The sequence below is a fragment of the Protomyctophum parallelum genome (genome assembly GCF_964188405.1).
Source record: "Protomyctophum parallelum genome assembly, chromosome: 6".
Lineage (NCBI taxonomy): Eukaryota > Metazoa > Chordata > Actinopteri > Myctophiformes > Myctophidae > Protomyctophum > Protomyctophum parallelum.
The window spans coordinates 16,779,490-16,797,221 of record NC_139701.1 but is presented as its reverse complement, the minus strand read 5'-3'; the positions used below and the strand labels follow the sequence as shown (position 1 = coordinate 16,797,221).

The following is a 17,732-nucleotide window of genomic DNA, read 5'->3' as shown; positions in this document are numbered from 1 at the left end:
TGTCTCAAGTTTCCCGTGGTCCACACTCTCCACACCCGACAGTGACTGATCTTAACGAGGGAATCTGGGTCTGTTCACTGCATCAATCAAATCAAAACCATGCCACTCTTATAGTCATATGATTAGGAGTCTAAGGTCGTAACCTCAGAGCCACATTATCTAAAATGCAGTTTTATCAAGGTTCAGTACTGTACCAGTCAGTTTTTGTTTTATTTACCAGTCAATAACATGGTCACGTCACCACAACAGTCCAACATATCCATAAACAGAATAATAATAGATAGCCTTGACTGGAGTCAACACTTTTTCCCACACATCTAATTGCAGTACGGCCTGGGCCGGCTTGACTACTGCTGCTTAGAAGAGAAAACAAAACTATTTATCCAACTTGGTCTTGTGTGAAAAACATTCAAATTCTAGTAATGGCCATTTTGAGACAAATGTAATGAACATGACAGGATAAAAACATAATAATAATAACCTCAACTAGTAATTCCAACTTTATACCTTACAGAAAATCTGAAATAAGTCGTCACGTCACACTGTCCTGTTTGGAGAGACCTCTGTATTCGCGAATCGCGAGACAAGGGGTTAGCACTCCCCTTATAGACCCTCCCCCAATCCCATTTGCAGCGTGAGAGCTGTGGCATTACCGAGATAGAATGCCTTCATCAGCATATTTTCCAACATCCTCTTCCCAATTGCACGTGCTAGTTTGTTATTACTTAATCAATCAAAACTCTCCTAGCCTTGCAAATAGTTCATAAAGAAGGACACTCCTGCTCTCTAGGCATCATCGACACAAGCACAATATTAAAAAAAAAGACATAATATACTGTAATAAATATAATATCCGAGTTAATTTAATTGGAGGTAAAATTATAATCTTATTTCTTTCCTTTCTTCTTTGTTCCCTTGCCTTTTGTGGCCGCCAGCTCTTCATCCCTTCCGACGGCTGCCTTAGACCGCTTCTTTCCCAAAGGAGTCTTTGCATACCAGCCCTGAGGGCACAAACACAAGAACAACCTCAAAAACAGTCCAATAAAATTGCTAACATCCCGTCTGTGCTTTTCAGTCACAACAGTAAACAGTTAAACTGTAAAAGAATAGAAAAGCAAAAGGACATTGTAGACCTAAACACAACAAAATCCATTGTACCTTAAGGGCCTCTTCCTCAACCTGAAACACTGGGTCAATCTTGGCCAAAGGGGCAACAAACTCGGCAGCAGTCAGTGGTCGCTTGGCTAGCTGCAGGAAGCGGCGTTCAGTCAGGATGCTGTCAATCACCTTCACCATGTGACCAGGGGTGTAGCCGTCAGAGATCTTGGCCAGGGAGCTGAGGTCCAGTGCGCTGGTCACCTCACCTCCTTGCTTCTTGATCAGCTGTTTCCACATGACTGGAGAGGACCAGAGTCAAATGTAATATGGTTAAAACTAAAAACATATTTTTGTATACTGTCTATAGATAAAAAAATGTTTGGCAAATATTTTATTTTATTTATATTTAACACTTTTACCGTATCTTGAGGCGTAGTCAGGCCTTGGTATGAGTATGATTTTGCTGTACACCTTACACAGTGACTTGATGTCAGCGTTCAGCGGGTCCCTTGTTGTCCCCATGACTAGAACGCGATCCCCCCCTTTGATGGACTTCAGGACCTTGGGTAAGTCTTTCTTCAAGCGTTTGGGGTCTAACTGAGAACATGCAAGTGTAAACTTTAAAGCATTAACTATCAAACTGATACATTTATACCGGTACATGATTGTATTGTTGTTCATAGACACCTCTTTGTCCTCCTTGGGAACTTTCTTGTAGAACATCTTCTCTGCATCTCCGATCCACACCACTGAAGGCTGCATGAGTCTAGCAACCTGAACACAAATGATGATTATGAGAGGGTTGGTAAATTAATTGATGAATGCTGCGGGAGGGATGATTGCAAGATAACGCAAAAAGAGGCGATTGTGCCGTTTTGTGGTACCTTAAAGACCATGTGAAGCATCATGGTAAGGCCACTCTTGCCTGGGTACTTCCCAACTGTATTCAACGGTGACAGGTCAAATAGGTTGGCACCTAGCTCCTGGCAAATGGCATGAACCAACATCTTCTTACCAACGCCCGCTGGTCCTACCAGCATGATGGCCTTAACCAGAGGAGCCTTCTCATGGACTGCCTGAGAGCCTGCAAACAGCACACTATTGCTTTTATGTACAGTCTACAGGTGAGACTGACATGAAGTATGGAGATTAGAAAGAAAGAAAATGGCACATAACAATAACCAAGCAATGTAAACCCATGAAAAATGTGAATATAAATATAATGCTAGCACAGAAAGCGACAAGTATAACCCAATGCACTGGATTTTTACAATGTGGCTGTCTATGACAGTGTGTGTGTGTGTGTGTGTGTGTGTGTGTGTGTGTTGTGTGCGGTGCGGTGCGTGTGTGCATCCCAGCCCAGAGCTAATCTCACACCACAACAGCTGGACTGATTAACACCAAACTTTGCCATTAGGCCACAGAATTACATCCAGTTTTGTTTTTCACATGTAACGTTTTATACTTTTAATTTTTTTATTATTATTATATTTTAACTTTATTTTATGGAAATTGAATGGCCTTCATATTATGTACCTAAAGGTAAGACAGCGTACAAAGTTAAAACCTGTCGCACATCAGACAGGGAAGGCATGGGCTCAATGTCCGTTTGTCTCAATGTAGTCCCAAGGTAGCTGTAGTCACCTAAAAAGACAAGAGGAAACAGCTGTGAGCCCAAGGTTTTGTAGGGCTTTCTAAAATTACCGGAAAGGATTTAAATAGCTATATAGACTGATCTAAGAGATTGTTGTATCCACCAAACACATTTGCGGCCGCTCATCCCAGAGTTACGTTGCCGCGCACTATGGGAAGAAGGAAATTGCGGGAGTTGACTCCACATGTAGTAACGGATGAGTTATTAGTTATTATTTTGTGTCCTTATTAGTGTAGTGTAGTGTAGTCAACACGTTATGGCTCATACACACTGCCCGGTATTTGCTCCGATTATGCTGTCGGGGAGCATTTTTGGCGCTGGCCGACAAAACCCCTGATCTGACGTTAAGCGGTGCCCAAAAGTTATAGATCACAAAGGCTTTGCAGGTAGAGCACATGACATGGCCCTAAAAATATATATAATTTTAATATAAAAAACTATTTTTGCATCTGCCGCTTGAGATGACCTGAGATGACTTGATTGATTGACATAAAATAGGGCCTGTCAGCTCAAACACACAATGCAATAGTTGCGTACAATCATCAGTAGCAAAGTCAAATACCAAAAATAAAAACCCTACCATTTCCATTTCCCCCCCTCTATTTCCCATTCCATGTGCGTTTGTCTTATAGTTTCTCTGGCCTCTGTACTACTGCCACCTACCGTCCATTCATTGTATTACACAGTGGGTGAAAAAAACAAACCCCTTAAGACTAAGCCCGACCCATCAGAGGTGTGGCTTCCAGAGGTACCTTTGACATGACATTTTGTGTGTGTGTGTGTGTGTGTGTGTGTGTGTGTGTGTGTGTGTGTGTGTGTGTGTGTGTGTGTGTGTGTGTGTTTCGATGTGCAGGGCGTTGCTGAAAATGAGCACCTGTGCTCAGCTACTTCCCTGGGTAAAAAAAAAAAAAAAAAGAAGGGTACCTTTCAAAACCTATAGAAGTCAGCCTGGTACAATTTACAATTTACAATTTAGGCATTTAGCAGACGCTCTTAATCCAGAGCGACTTACATTTAGGCAAGAACAAAAGCATGGGAATACATCACATAAAAGCATTTATCATGAAACATGCGTAAGCTAAGAAGGTAACAGTGGAATATCTATATGATGAAACTATACATACACTATACATAATAAACTATACATATTCACTACTATGCTATACATATGTACTATGGCGTGCTATGACTATATACAATACAATTATAGTGCTGTCTACATAACATGCTATAAGTCTAAGTCAAATGCTATCTAAGCCAACAGAAATTCTATCTAAGGGGTTAGGGTAAGTGCTATGGGCCATGATGGAGTCTGAAAAGGTGGGTTTTCAGGCTACGGCGGAAGATTGGGAGTGATGCTGCAGTTCTGACTGCAATGGGAAGTGCATTCCACAGTTTTGGAGCCAGAAGGGAGAAGAGTTTGGGACGTGTGGAGCGTTGTCCCGGCGTTTTTAGTGAGGGTACTTCCAGTTTCCCTGCGTTGGCTGATCTGAGTGCGCGGGAGGGTTTGTAGGGTTCAATCATACTTGTAAGATATGGGGGAGCCATACCTTTGGTTGCTTTGAATGCCAGCATCAGAGTTTTGTATTCTGTGCGGGCAGCGACCGGGAGCCAGTGGAGGGAGCGGAGCAGGGGGGAGACATGTGAGAATTTTGGCTGGTTGAAGACCAAGCGAGCTGCTGCATTTTGGATCAGCTGGAGAGGCTTAAGTGCACATGCTGGTAGGCCAGTAAGGAGGGAGTTACAATAGTCGAGTTTTGACAAGACTGTTGTCTGGATTAGGAGCTGGGCTGATTCCTGGGTGAGGAACGGTCTAATTCGTCGTATGTTATAGAGTGTGAACCTACATGATCGAGTGACAGCTGTGATGTGAGCTTTGAACGAGAGCTGACTGTCCAGGACAACACCAAGATTCCTGGCTGTTGGGACAGACGTTACCAGGGCGTTGTCTACGGAAATAGTTAGCTCCTGCATAGGGCAGGACTTAGCTGGGAAGAAGAGAAGCTCAGTCTTGTCTGGGTTCAGCTTGAGGTGGTTGGAGGACATCCACTGTGATATGTCAGCCAGGCATGCAGTGATGCGCTCTTCCACCTGAGTGGCAGAGGGGGGGAAGGATAGGAACAGTTGTGTGTCATCGGCGTAGCAGTGATAGGATATATTGTGAGCAGAGATGATAGTGCCAAGGGATTTAGTGTACAGTGAGAAAAGCAGGGGACCAAGTACAGATCCCTGTGGGACCCCAGTTTGGAGGGTTCGGGGGGATGATAGCAGACCTTTCCAGGAAACCTGGTAGGTCCGATCGGTGAGGTAGGAGGAGAACCACTTTAGTGCCGTTCCACCGATGCCTAGCTCCGCTAGGGTTTCTAGGAGCAACCGGTACAGACGAAGGGGACACAACTGTATGTAGCCTCAATTACATTTTGTAACTATTTTCTGCAATGGGATGATAGTTTTATTTGGTGGGTACAGCTGGTCGTTTTGAAAGTAGCTCTGAAGTTAAAAAAGGTGTGGGCAGCCCTGGTATAGATGAATATATATTCATTCCGTGGGTGAATCCCTGTAGGCTACCCACATATTTGTAAATATATATAGTAAATATATATATAATATATAATATATATATATATATATATATATATATATATATAGAATATTAGTGGTCCATGACATGAAAATGTTTGAGAACCACTGCTCTAAAACAACATTGGACAATGATGTTTGACAGTCAGCAATATTGTTGCTTATTCTAGATGTTTTTTCTGACTTTTTCGGATTTTCTGACTTGATCTGGTCTGTTAACATTTTCATAGACCTGGTTGCTTGTTTCCTTCTCAGTCAATGTGGCAACCCTTGTCAATGCGTGTTGACTGTTGTGGTTCTGTATGATGATTTAGCTTAGCACACAACAGCTAGGAGGATGCAGCAGGCTGATGCCGTCATGTTTAACAGTATTTTGCGCAATTTATGTCCCTGGATTTATGGATATGGATTTATGGCTCCATCGCTGCCTCTTTCTTTAGTAGAAGTAGAAATTTAACGTGTTGCTGACTGTTTACCTCCCTCTCACGCACACACACACACACACACACACACACACACACACACACACACACACACACACACACACACACACACACACACACACACACACACACACACACACACACACACACACACACACACACACACACACACACACACACACACACACACACACACACACACACACACACACACCTGACGTCCTCTCCCACCGACGTCAGCTGGGGCTCTCCCACCGACGTCAGCTGGGGCCCGTTCCACGAAACTTGGATTAGAGATTAAGCCGGGCTTTAACACATATCCTGGCTTAATATATCCTGGATCAGTGATTAACCGGTTTCATGAAAGCTGGTTGATCTTGCCAGATTAACTTAACCAGTTAACCTGGATATGTTGAGGCTTGATTCGGTTTCATGAAAGTGATGCTACATTAGTTACCATGGAAACTAATGCTTTGGACTTAGCCTGCTCCGGACCAGGCTAACAGCCAGGTCCGGATGTCTTTACTGTTCATTAAGCTGTCAAACTGATCACAAACCAATGATGTTTTCCAGATTTATTCAATTATTGTGGGTTTATGTTGCCTTATTTGTATCGGTCTGCATTAAAGGACTAATTTAAGCACTATATAAAATCAAATAACCAAAATATATAGGCTGCACAACATCAGTTTGTGAGCTTGTAGATCAGCTGCTTTTGGTGAATGTTCCCCATGAATAGGTTTTCTGTCGTGCAAGTGCACGGTTAAGAAGAATTATTATATTATATTATTATTATTTTATTTTTTTGTAAAAGTGAAAACCACTAAATATTACCATTACTCATTGTTTTACAACATATTACCATTGTAACGTTTCACCCACTACTAGTCTTACATACTTACACCTAGAAACCCCATTCAAACCTATTTAGGTTCATCCTACGGTGGACATGTGTGCCTGAAAAGGAATCTTTGAAATGTTTCATAGTTTTAGAAATATAGTGCTTTCAAATTTGAGACATTTATAGGCAAAAAAATCACTTTCACCTAGAAACTCCATTCACACTTTGTAAAATTCAGCTTACTGTGGAGACACATGCTGGAACTTTTTACTTTGAAATGTTTTGTAGTTTCTGAGTTATTTAACTTAAACGCCCAATGCATTCTCAATGGCAATAGCACAAACTTTGGCATGCTACATGAACCCATGACCCTCACCAGTCTGGCCCCTGTCTGGACAACAACCCCCTTCCCCAAAGGTAGCTCCCTCAGAGGAGGGAGTTATGGCCAAATATCACAATGCGACAATATCATTATGCTTACAATATTAAGAATTCTGTTTTAAGTTAATAGTAGTGGTAAAATGTAAACTATATTTTTGGGGTAGTTAATCATTCAGTCTATCCACTAATACCACTATTGACAGTATGTTCTCTCTTTAATTACAGCAGCAGTATTTATTTTAGAAGCTTAAATCCTTGTATCAGTAAGTCTTGAATAGATTAGTAAAGATAATGAGATATACAGAAGGGGGCTGTAATGCAACTATTAAGGATGCAAACTGCCTTAATACCCCATGAAGAAGAAGGATCAGTAAATGTGTGATCCACATAATGGTCTAGAGACAAAAAGCCAGACTGTCTATTAAGCCAGGCTTGCTGATCCCGGCTCGCCAAATACGCCAATTCTGAGCCTTGCTTGGCTTTAGTGGAACGGAATAAACCAGGCTGTAAAGACCAGGATTGAAAAAGCCTGGTTTTGGCCTAAATCCTGGATTAGTTAATCCAAGTTTCGTGAAACAGGCCCCTGTTCATTTATCTCCTTATTCATACACACTTTGAGCTGAGAGAAGCTATAAAGCGCCTTTTAAATATGACAATGCTGTATATGTATCAGCTGCACAGTTCAGGCAAGTGTCTGTGGCATATGTAACTTTAACAAAATAGGTTTGACAGTTTAAATCCGCGCGGCAGTGTTGTGTGTGTGTGGGACACGGGGTAGTGTTGTGTGTGTGTGTGTGTGTGTGTGTGTGTGTGCGTGCAATCAGAAGTACTGGCAGTAGCGAAATAACAAACGCGATCTGTCTAATCGTAGTAGTTAGGCACAAACCAAGTACTTTCTAAGAACTATGTTAATGTAACTAAGACATTCGCTGAGCGAGCTATATTTTAAATTCAGAGATTTAGAAGTAATAAGCGAAATGGTGAGGCGACTTTCTCCGCGGAGTGCAGAGTGGGAGATCCATAGGGGAGATCACATTACAGCAGCCAAAGAGGGAGGGGGGTGGGGGGTTGCGAACTGTTTTCATGCGAACATCTTTTCATTGGCTAGTGCGCACATCTTTTGCGCCACGTGACAACTTCTCAATTGTATATTAGATAGTGTGTCTCCAATCATAGACCAGATGAGGGCAGTATTTTATCTTAAATCAAATCCGCATGCCTGCAGTCTTTCACTTGGTGCTTATTTGTAACAGCTCTACATACATAATTATTTGACAATGAATAAAACAGGTGCTGTAGCTACTGTAGAGGTGCCTCTTTTTTCCTAATTTGTCCAGCTTTGAGGGTTTGTGTAAACACAAACCTTGAAGACAAAAGTGTGTAAACAACACAAACGTTGAAGTTGAAGACAAAAGTGAGCAAATTGTGATTAGCCAGATTGAGATGATGACGTATGATAATAAGAGCGCCCCTCACTTCACACGGGTGTGATTTTTTAAATTTGTAAACAAAGTTGGAACAAGTGGAACACAATACATTATTAATGTATTAAAGCTGCAATCCATAAGTTTCATGTCCTACCCGGGATTTGAACCCGGGTCTGTGCATGGGAGACCAAAGTTTTACTGCTCTTATTGTCTTAAATCTCCTCACAGGGGATATATTGTGCTTATATGCTTCAGGCAGTACTTTCTGTCAACTAGTAGGTGTCCCACTAAGGTCCAAGTCTCTCAGTGGAAGAGTAGGGAGACCACCTCCAACCAGTGCAGATGTATTTGTTATATTGTACTGGCATACTGATTGGTTCAAATAATGTTTTATTAATTAAAATAATTTCCAGATTGCAGCTTTAATGCAGGAGAGACCTTTAGCAGTGACTCTGCCTAATTGCAGATTCACGAGGTGAAAGATGGCACATCAAACCACAAAGCGTTATCTCTTACCCATGTAATCGTGCAGTTTAACATTATCTGCCTTTCTCAACAAGCCCTGCTCCACCAGCTCCTGATACAGAGACTCTAGCGTCCTATTGGATGTGAATAAATGATGTCATCATGCTCTCCAGCAGAAGTGATTCAATAACAGTGAAATGTATTGGCTTTGCCTGTCCTACTGCCTGTGTGACATGCTCAAGTCGAACTCACCTGTCAGCTGTCAAGTCTTTGTCCTTCTTCTTCTTTTTCCCACTCTTTGATCCTTTCTTTTTCTAAAGCAGCGATGTAATAAACAAAACATAAACACACATCTCATAACCGCTTAAGCCCTACTATACATACCGGTACTTTATACAGCTTGTAGGTTGGCCTTTTCTTTATTTTGAAAATGTTCACCTATAATGACAGGCCGAAAACATAATAGGGATGCCATAGAAAGTGAGAGTGGTTACTGTAAGTAAACGATATGACAAACAATCATGCCCAACATACATTCTTTACCTTGACATTTGATTTGGCTTTGCCCTTGCCCCCCCTGTCTTTATCCACCATTATCTTCAAGTTGTCCAGCTCCTGTCTCATCAGTGCATCCACCTGAGACAAAAATACACACGCCCTATGAGTGACCAATGAGTGTCGCTGCCTATATAGCCTATTGTAATGTACATGTAATGTTTGTCATTGTGTTGCAAAAAGGGGATTTATATAGTACAGCGGCTAACAGCCATATTGTGAGAGAACCTTTCACTTGGTGATACAAGCGTGAAATTTGGCATGAACATGCCTCTGGGTCACCTCTTTAACTTTTTTAACCGAGCCAGCGAAAAATCCAATATGGCGGTCATTTTTCAAAATGGCCGCCAAATAAAAAAGGCCTTTTGTGGTGGTTCTGGACAACCATGGGTGCGACCGACTCGAGACCGGGCACTGCACTCCCTGTGGGTGTGTGGAACGTGTTTGGCGAATTTGAAGTCGGTGGGGCGAACGGTTCTCGGGTTACGTGGATTACAGATGTACACACACACACAAAATTTGTGCAATATAGCAGATAATTGGAACGGTTGTTCGCTTGGTGATACAAGCGTGAAATTTGGCATGAACATGCCTCTGGGTCACCTCTTTAATTTTTTTAACCGAGCCATCCAAGAATCCAATATAGCGGTGCTATTTCAAGATGGCCGCCACATCTAAATGTTAGCCTATGTCTACATTTCTTACAAATTTTAGGAAAAATTTCACCATGATAGATAGATTTATTAAATTAAAAAAATATATATATATATATTTTTTTTTATTCTTTATATTTTTGTCATTATTTTTAGTTTTCATACTGAAAATGGTAGCATGCTAATGCTACCATTTTCTAATGCTAATTAGCATGTTAGCATGCTATGTTAGCATGCTAGCATATTACCATGTTAGCATTATTATGTTAGCATTAGCATGCTACCATGTTAGCATTAAGTTAGCATTAGCATGCTACCATTTTCAGTATGAAAACTAAAAATAATAACAAAAAAATATAAAAATATAAAGAATATAAAGAAAATAAAATAAAAATAAAAAAAACTATCTATCTATCTATCTATAATGGTGACATTTTTCCTAAAATTTGTAAGAAATGTAGACATAGGCTAACAATTAGATGTCAATTAGATATCATGTAGCATATGGTGTCATGTTCCTGAACCAGGTTTTAACAATTCACCTCTGAATGTTAAATGGGGATTGCAAAAAAAATCAGATTCCATGTGACTTGTATGTGACTTGTATGTAATATAATCTTAATACTTGGTCACAAACCAACTATTTTACAAGAACAATATTGATGTAACTAGAGATTAGACAAATTAGCTATATTTTATATACACAGAATAATAAGTAATGAGCAAAAGTCCTGATGCGACATTTCCTGGTTTTAATGCGGTCGGTCCGTCAGCGCTCTCCGCTCTGGAGCAGAGCTCAGAGCTGCCTGAAACTTTCTGGAGTGGGCGGAGCCTAGTGCGCATTCATGTGTTTGGGGCCAGACCTTACCAAACTGCAATACCTTCTTTCGGCCACTATGTCCATTTCGCCTCAAGATTCCTCTGGGTGCCTTCTCTATAAATATATATACTCTAAGGGGCGGACACTCTAACCACAAGGCCACTGAGCTCATATATACGTATATATAAGTTGTATATATGTATATGTAATTGAATTGTAAGTTGAAAAGTAGTATACTGTGGTTACTTGGGTTGTTTTATGTGTATGCCGTGGCTGATTTTGAGAGTGACGTAATGAAGATATGTACCAATGCCAGGGTATATAAGATGTGTACCTTTATGTTTCAGTGTCGGGTGGAATAAAGGTAATGCCTCTACGTATGTATACAGTACATGTATGTAATCTGAAACCTACGTTTATTACGTCACCATTGAGAGCCAGGTATACCCTGGCATTGGTACATATCTTCATTACGTCACTCTCAAAATCATGCAGCCACGGCATACGCGGAGCACCGGACAAACAACTTTTCTTGCGCGCTCTGCTTGCGCAAGTAATGACAATATCTCGAGTATTAGGTCATTAAACCTTTGTAAGAAATGTGTATGGCTAAGGTGGATGGCATCACCTGTAGTCTTATGTCTGCCTCAATCACTTTCCTCTGCTCTTCCTTGATGAGTTCAGCTTCATGCCTCTGGCTGAAATTCTTGGACTCATCGCGGTTCTGCCACACATCTGATGATGAGAAGCATCATTTTCATATTGTTTTTTATTTTCATGTTGCATGGTTTTGGCATGCTTAATGCTGCCTTCACACTGGCGGCGACAAAGCTACAAAGCCAAGTGTGGCCAGCTACGCAGGTGTTGAGGTTTTCTTCCATTCACATAATGGAGCGGGAATTGTGGGGAGGAAGAAGGAGAGTGGAAATGGTGAAACAAAAACATGAGTATATTTGAAAGGAAGCCCTCAGGCCAACTCCAAGCATACTCCGGATGAGCAAGGATGATATAATCTGTTATTGACTTCATGAGCACTGCATATTTTAACCACCTGTATTGGAGTTGTCACCGATTGAACTCTAACCAAGAGCATGTGATTGTTTGATGCTTGGGGTGCAGAAAATAACTCTGACTTTCAACTTTGATTTGTACAACATTCTGCCATGCGTTCCATTGAAAATGACTCGTAACCTGTTGCTTTGTCGCTGCTAGTGTGAACACCATCAATAGTATTCATAGAGAACTAGCACCATAAAAGGTACAAAACCATGTTTTCCTCCACTCACCTACAAAGGTCTTGTATCCCACTTCTAAGTTAGACAGAAAGGTGGAGGGCAGCATCTTCAGTCCAGGCTCTTCCTCCTCCTGTGGTTCAGTGGTTTTCAAACGTTTTGTTGCACGTCAATGAACAAGTCAAAATCGCAACACACACCAGTATTCATAGCAAAAATAGCAGATCTACAAGCTCACAATAAGTAGATATCATTGTGTAGATCGTCCATATTAGTTATTTTTAACAAAATAAATAAACTAAATGTATTTACAAATGATGCCTATAATTGCAAATGTGCATGCCTAAAATAGGGACGCCAGGTTTAAAGTAGTAATAATGTATTTTGGAGGGAATAGAATGTGCCTCTGTAATATTATAGTGAACAATAATATAGCTAATATATTGCAATAATAATGTGTGGTCACAAAATCCCAAGGCATACCTGGACATGTCTCATGGCACACCACACCAGTGTGCCTTGGCAGCAGTTCACAGTGTTTTGCACAGTATTGTCATTGTTCCATTTCATTGTGAGTGAGTGTAATGGCTAGCAACACCATGGTTGATTATCCACTAAAACCCTACTGTATACTCTATGTTAAATTATGTTAAACGATCTTAAACGATTTTGAAGTTCACAACGTGTTGTGACGCATTGTGAACTTGTAGATCTTCTATTTTCACTGAATGTTGGCCTATTTACGCCAAATGTCTGCCTATTATGACATGCCCTGAATAGGGACGCTAGGATTCATGTGGTTAAGTCAGGAAAAGTATCTTACAGAAAAGTTCTCATAATAATTAAGCTAGTACAGTTATAGTGAATTACATGCAAGAACAGAATAATGTGTAACATGTGAGTGGAACACTCTACCTCCTCTCCAACCTTCGCTTTGTCCTTTTTTCCTTTTCCCTTTTTCTCTTCCTTCCCTTTTGGCCTTTTGATGTCATCCTCATCTTCCTTTGCAGCGATTTCCTCCATTAACTGCAAAAATAATGCATAAAGGCTCAAACTCATCTGTATCCTTTATCTGTGAACCACCATATAAATTAGGCTGTGAATTGCCCTAATCAATATTGTGTGTGTGTGTGTGTGTGTGTGTGTGTGTGTGTGTGTGTGTGTGTGTGTGTGTGTGTGTGTGTGTGGGGGGCTGTACCTGTTGAGGGGTTTTCTCTGCGAAAATGAGAGCTGAGCCTCCGTCCTCTTCATCGGGGTAGTCTGGAAAAGATCCTGTTGCATCACTGGTAAACAAATAATACCAGAAGGTGTGCTTACCATTACAATTGTTTTTTACTACTATTATGTGTAAATACTTCGCTGTAGTACATGCTGAAAATGACCCTCATCTGTGAGATCTTACTGGCATTCAATGAACCACTGGCGTATCTCGTCTTTCATGTTTTCAGTCATTTCGACCCCCTCAACGTTCCGCAGTTTGTTCGTGACGGCCACTATGGTCTTCTGGTAGTCCTCCTCGTGCGCCTCCTGTTGGAGCCGCCTTTGGGCCTGGGTGGTCTGGACCTTGTTTTCGGAGGAGAAGGGCTGCTCAAATCCGTGCTTCATGGCCTGGGTGAAATGACAGGCAGATATTTGGGTTGAACCTTTCAAGCATGTTTCTGATGTTACAGCAGGTATTTTGCCTTTGACAGCCTGGTTTAATTCCCAGCATTGGTACAGGAAGATTTTGGAACATCTTGGAAAGTTTTGAATGTTTCGACCTACAGTATAATGACCTGCCGTTTTGGCCAAAATATGGACACCAGTTTGAAAGTTTAAAAATGTAAATGTAAAGTAAATCCATTCCACACTGATGATTTAAGTATGATAATGCAAAATAGGTAGCATGAAGAGATGGACCAAAAATCTCACCATGCCTAGAAATATCAGCTCTTCCTCCCGATCCCTTTTTGTCGTCTTTCTCTGGATGTAACCCCTCCACACCTGCAAACAAAAGTTATCTCACATTAGAATAGAATATCCATATCCATTGTAATTGTAAATGTTGACTCGGTGATATTAATACTGAGCACCTTCTGAACACAGATGGCAGCCATGTTCCTGGCGGCCGCCCCCCGGTCCCTGTCCATGGCTTTCTTCTGTCTCTCCTTATCCTTCTGGATCTCCTTCATGAACTTTGCCCTGAGGCGCCCCTGACGAGCACGCTCCGCCACCTGGATGACTTTAATGGCTTCCTCCAGATTCAGTCTGCGAAAAAATGCAGGCTGTGGTGGAGACAACAAAAGCAATCAAATCTTACTGGAATACTGTGATTGAGTGAGTGCGTGCAGCAGTGCATGAATAAATGAGTGCATCAATGAATGAATATGACGATTTACGGTTTCAGTCTCTCAGTTGAGCTGTGGCTATTTTAACAGCCTGTTGCAGGTTTGATGGTGCTATGCTTGGCTCTGCTAAGTTGAAAAGATCACCAGCACTCACTTACCTTTTAAGCTTTTATTAATTAACATAGCAAATGTTTTGGTCAGAGCCTTCCTCAGCATATGAATAATTATTTCAATATGAATTTCTACCGTGCACCCAGTAAGACACTGACAACAAAGAGATATGAGTCCTCACATTCTCTTTTAAAATTATGATTGGCTCAACACCATAAAGAGACACTTTTTGCTAGACAGGATATATGGAACATGGGCATAATTATAATATTGCATCCACTTTTCATCACGGACGATATAAGAGCACTTGTCGAGACTTTATATGGACAATAAGTGAAACAATTGATTGGTTAAAAATATGAGTAACGTGTTCAGAAATATTTTAAACACCCACTTTAGCCTTTTCTGTTACTTCCATCTTGCCGAGAATGGCCGTGAGCATCGCCTGTCGCTGTTGAAGTACTTTGCTGCGTTCCCTGATGAAATAGCGAGGGATGGGGATCTCAATGTCTGCCTGGGGTGAAGCCAAACACAACAGTGATCATTAGAATCATAAGCCAATTGCAATACGGATGCGAAATAGACTGTGTGGTGGAATGAGATGGACAGTATGAATGAAAAAAGTATGCTCAGTTTATGTTTTGTTTTTATTTAGTTGTATCATGTGTGTACTGTCTGGTGTATGTTGATGTGGTTGTGTCTTGTCTTTGTTTGTGGGCTGAAAATGTAATATAGAAAGCGTGCAAAACTAAGAAGAATCATGACTCAAGTCATGAGCCAACACTGACAAAGTCCCTGCCTATAATGAAGTATCTTAGAGGAATGGAATGTTCAGTCAGTTACATACAGTATTCCCTTGAGTAATCCCTTGAATAATCAACACATTTAACTGCCAACTACCCCAAAAGGTCTACAATACATTGTAAGACTATGGCTGTACTTGGCACCTATTAGGAATAGTATAATATCCAGAGGGACATTCAAATAGTATAATATAAGACTATATTTTATTATTTCCAAAGATCTGGCATCACACACACACACACACACACACACACACACTCCAGTGAAACTCACGGGTGAGAGCTTCAGGTCTTGTACAACATCATCCAAGTAGTGGTACTCTGAGAACTCCTTGTCCACCATCTCATTCTTGAGCTCCAGGACTCTCCCTATCACTCCGTCCAGGACAGTGCGGATGAGCCGTCTCTTCTGGGGTTGGACCACCTGGTCGTGGGCCTGTTCCAGGTGCCTAAAGATTTGGATATAACGAACGTAGAAGGTGGCCAGGCGCTGGAAGAAGACCACCCTGTCCTTCTCTGGACGAGCGGTCTGGGCCGGGAACTCCTCGGTCAGCAGACTGGACAACTCCTCCTGTGCATCTACCCACAGTTTGTTGTAATGACTGGAAGAGAGTATAGGTGGTCTACACATTAGCCACAGTATTGAATTAAAGAAAATCTATTTGAATGCTAATTCTGCTAAGTTAGCTCAATAATAATAATATGATAGAATTGGGGTTTTAATCATGTCTCCTTTTTGTTATATGGCCTAGGGCCCTAGGCTATATTTGTTGCCCTTTGTTTTCAAATGTAAAATATTCTGCAAAATTCAACCATTAGTAGTAGTAATTGTTGTTTTAAACAGAGCTGTAGGCTACCTTTTTAAACTGTCAATAAAATATTCTATCAGTCTAATTTGTCTTTTGAACTGGAATATGGCTAGCTAGTATTTGTGGACCAGACAGAAACTGTCATTACGAACCCGTTTGGCTGTAAACAAGTTATTGAGCTTAGTCCAGTTACCCTGGGTAAACATAGTACCTTTCCTTTCCTTACCAATTAATTAAAAGTTAGCTATGTGAATTTCAACTTGGTATTAAAATGTAACGTGTGTGGGACAGCTATTTAAAGTATTTATATTAGGTCCTAGGTCTGGTCCATAGCCCTAATGCTAATTCTACCCTGCAGGGCAGAATTAGCATTAGTGCTATGGAACAGAGCTACCTCGGTCCCAGCCTTACTCATCTGCAGAACACGGCAGTTTCAAATTAATATGAATTGCTTTTTAATGTCGCCCCCTCACGCTGTGTTTAAGTTACCTTTGTGACATAACGCGGCGTTATCCCTCCAACATTAGACAGAAGCTGTAGTCAGTAGTTCATATCTAGCAAGTACATAAATTATAATTTCTTATCTTGTCGGGGGAAAAAAGTCAGATAGCGTATCTGCGCCCGATCTGCGCAAACACAAACACATGAGCAAGCATACGTCTCCATAGTAACGGTGATGATGCCGGAAGTAAATCCATGCATGCATTGCGCACCATTGTACGCCTTCTACCGACGTCCGAGCAGGTAGGCATGACCCAGTATGGGTGGTGGGCGGCCCTATGGGTTGAGGTGTCAAATTAGGTTCCGTTTCAACATAAAGAGCATTGATTCATTCAACAAGACATGAAGAAAGTAGGCTACATTCTTAACTTAATACAAACATGAAAAAAAGATCCAGATTATACCCCAGGTGAAGAGAGAATTTACTGTATCACTATAGCTACTAGTAATGCTTACATGTAACATCACCATGCAGGCATGCAGCCCCCCTGCATATCTTAATTTGGAGCTGACAAGAGCATTTCAATCATAATCCACCTTCCAGGAATAGACTATGTGACAACCAGTTATAGTCATGGTGACCACCGGAGAGACGGGCACCCGGGTGAGCAGTATGGCCCATACTGCTCACCCGGGTGCCGTCTACTGTATGGGTTAGCGTCCCAGCCATGGAGGGCCATGCAAGCAGCAAGCGGAGCCGCAGCACCATTGCCCTGCGAAACCATTGCTCACCACTCCTGAATGAAGTGTCTGGTGCTGTATGGGACTCTGGTGCAACCATGGGTGCAACGCACAGGTCCTGGGCCTGGTGAGAGTAGGAGTGGACCTGGTGAGACGTATAGGAGCCGGAGGGGCCCGGACAGGAGTCAACCCATGGTGGGTTATAGGGTTAGGGTCCCAGAGCCTTGTCCTTCCGGTAACAAGAAGACTCACCCCGGTGCGTGCCCGTTTTTCCTCCCGGAATTTTCCCCAGTGAGGGGGATAACTTTGTAATATGCTATTGGCTGTTTGTATTCTTTTTTGAAAAATATA

General features: G+C 41.5%; 1 protein-coding gene across 1 annotated transcript; it reads right to left on the bottom strand.

Moving 5' to 3' along the window:
- Positions 1–868: 868 nt before the first annotated feature.
- On the bottom strand, positions 869–16,824 carry LOC310859692 (dynein regulatory complex protein 11). The gene is made up of 19 exons (XM_083766378.1): positions 16,689–16,824; positions 15,665–15,992; positions 14,982–15,101; positions 14,222–14,413; positions 14,061–14,132; positions 13,552–13,757; positions 13,348–13,432; positions 13,065–13,175; positions 12,204–12,282; positions 11,546–11,652; positions 9,433–9,525; positions 9,142–9,203; positions 8,941–9,023; positions 2,635–2,742; positions 1,983–2,182; positions 1,786–1,872; positions 1,518–1,695; positions 1,159–1,397; positions 869–1,001 (listed from the first exon to the last, which is right to left on the bottom strand). Exons 1-19 carry the CDS (start codon positions 16,697–16,699, stop codon positions 888–890), a joined length of 2,475 nt encoding a protein of 824 aa, XP_083622504.1. The 5' UTR covers positions 16,700–16,824; the 3' UTR covers positions 869–887.
- Between the last annotated feature and the right edge of the window lie 908 nt (positions 16,825–17,732).

Bases quoted from the DNA above. Each gene is read 5' to 3' on its own strand.
- LOC310859692 (XM_083766378.1), bottom strand. The intron at 14,133-14,221 runs GTGCTCAGTATT...TTTTGTTTGCAG, and splicing joins CTGCCATCTGTGTTCAGAAG to GTGTGGAGGGGTTACATCCA. The intron at 13,176-13,347 runs GTACAGCCCCCC...TTATTTTTGCAG, and splicing joins CAGAGAAAACCCCTCAACAG to TTAATGGAGGAAATCGCTGC.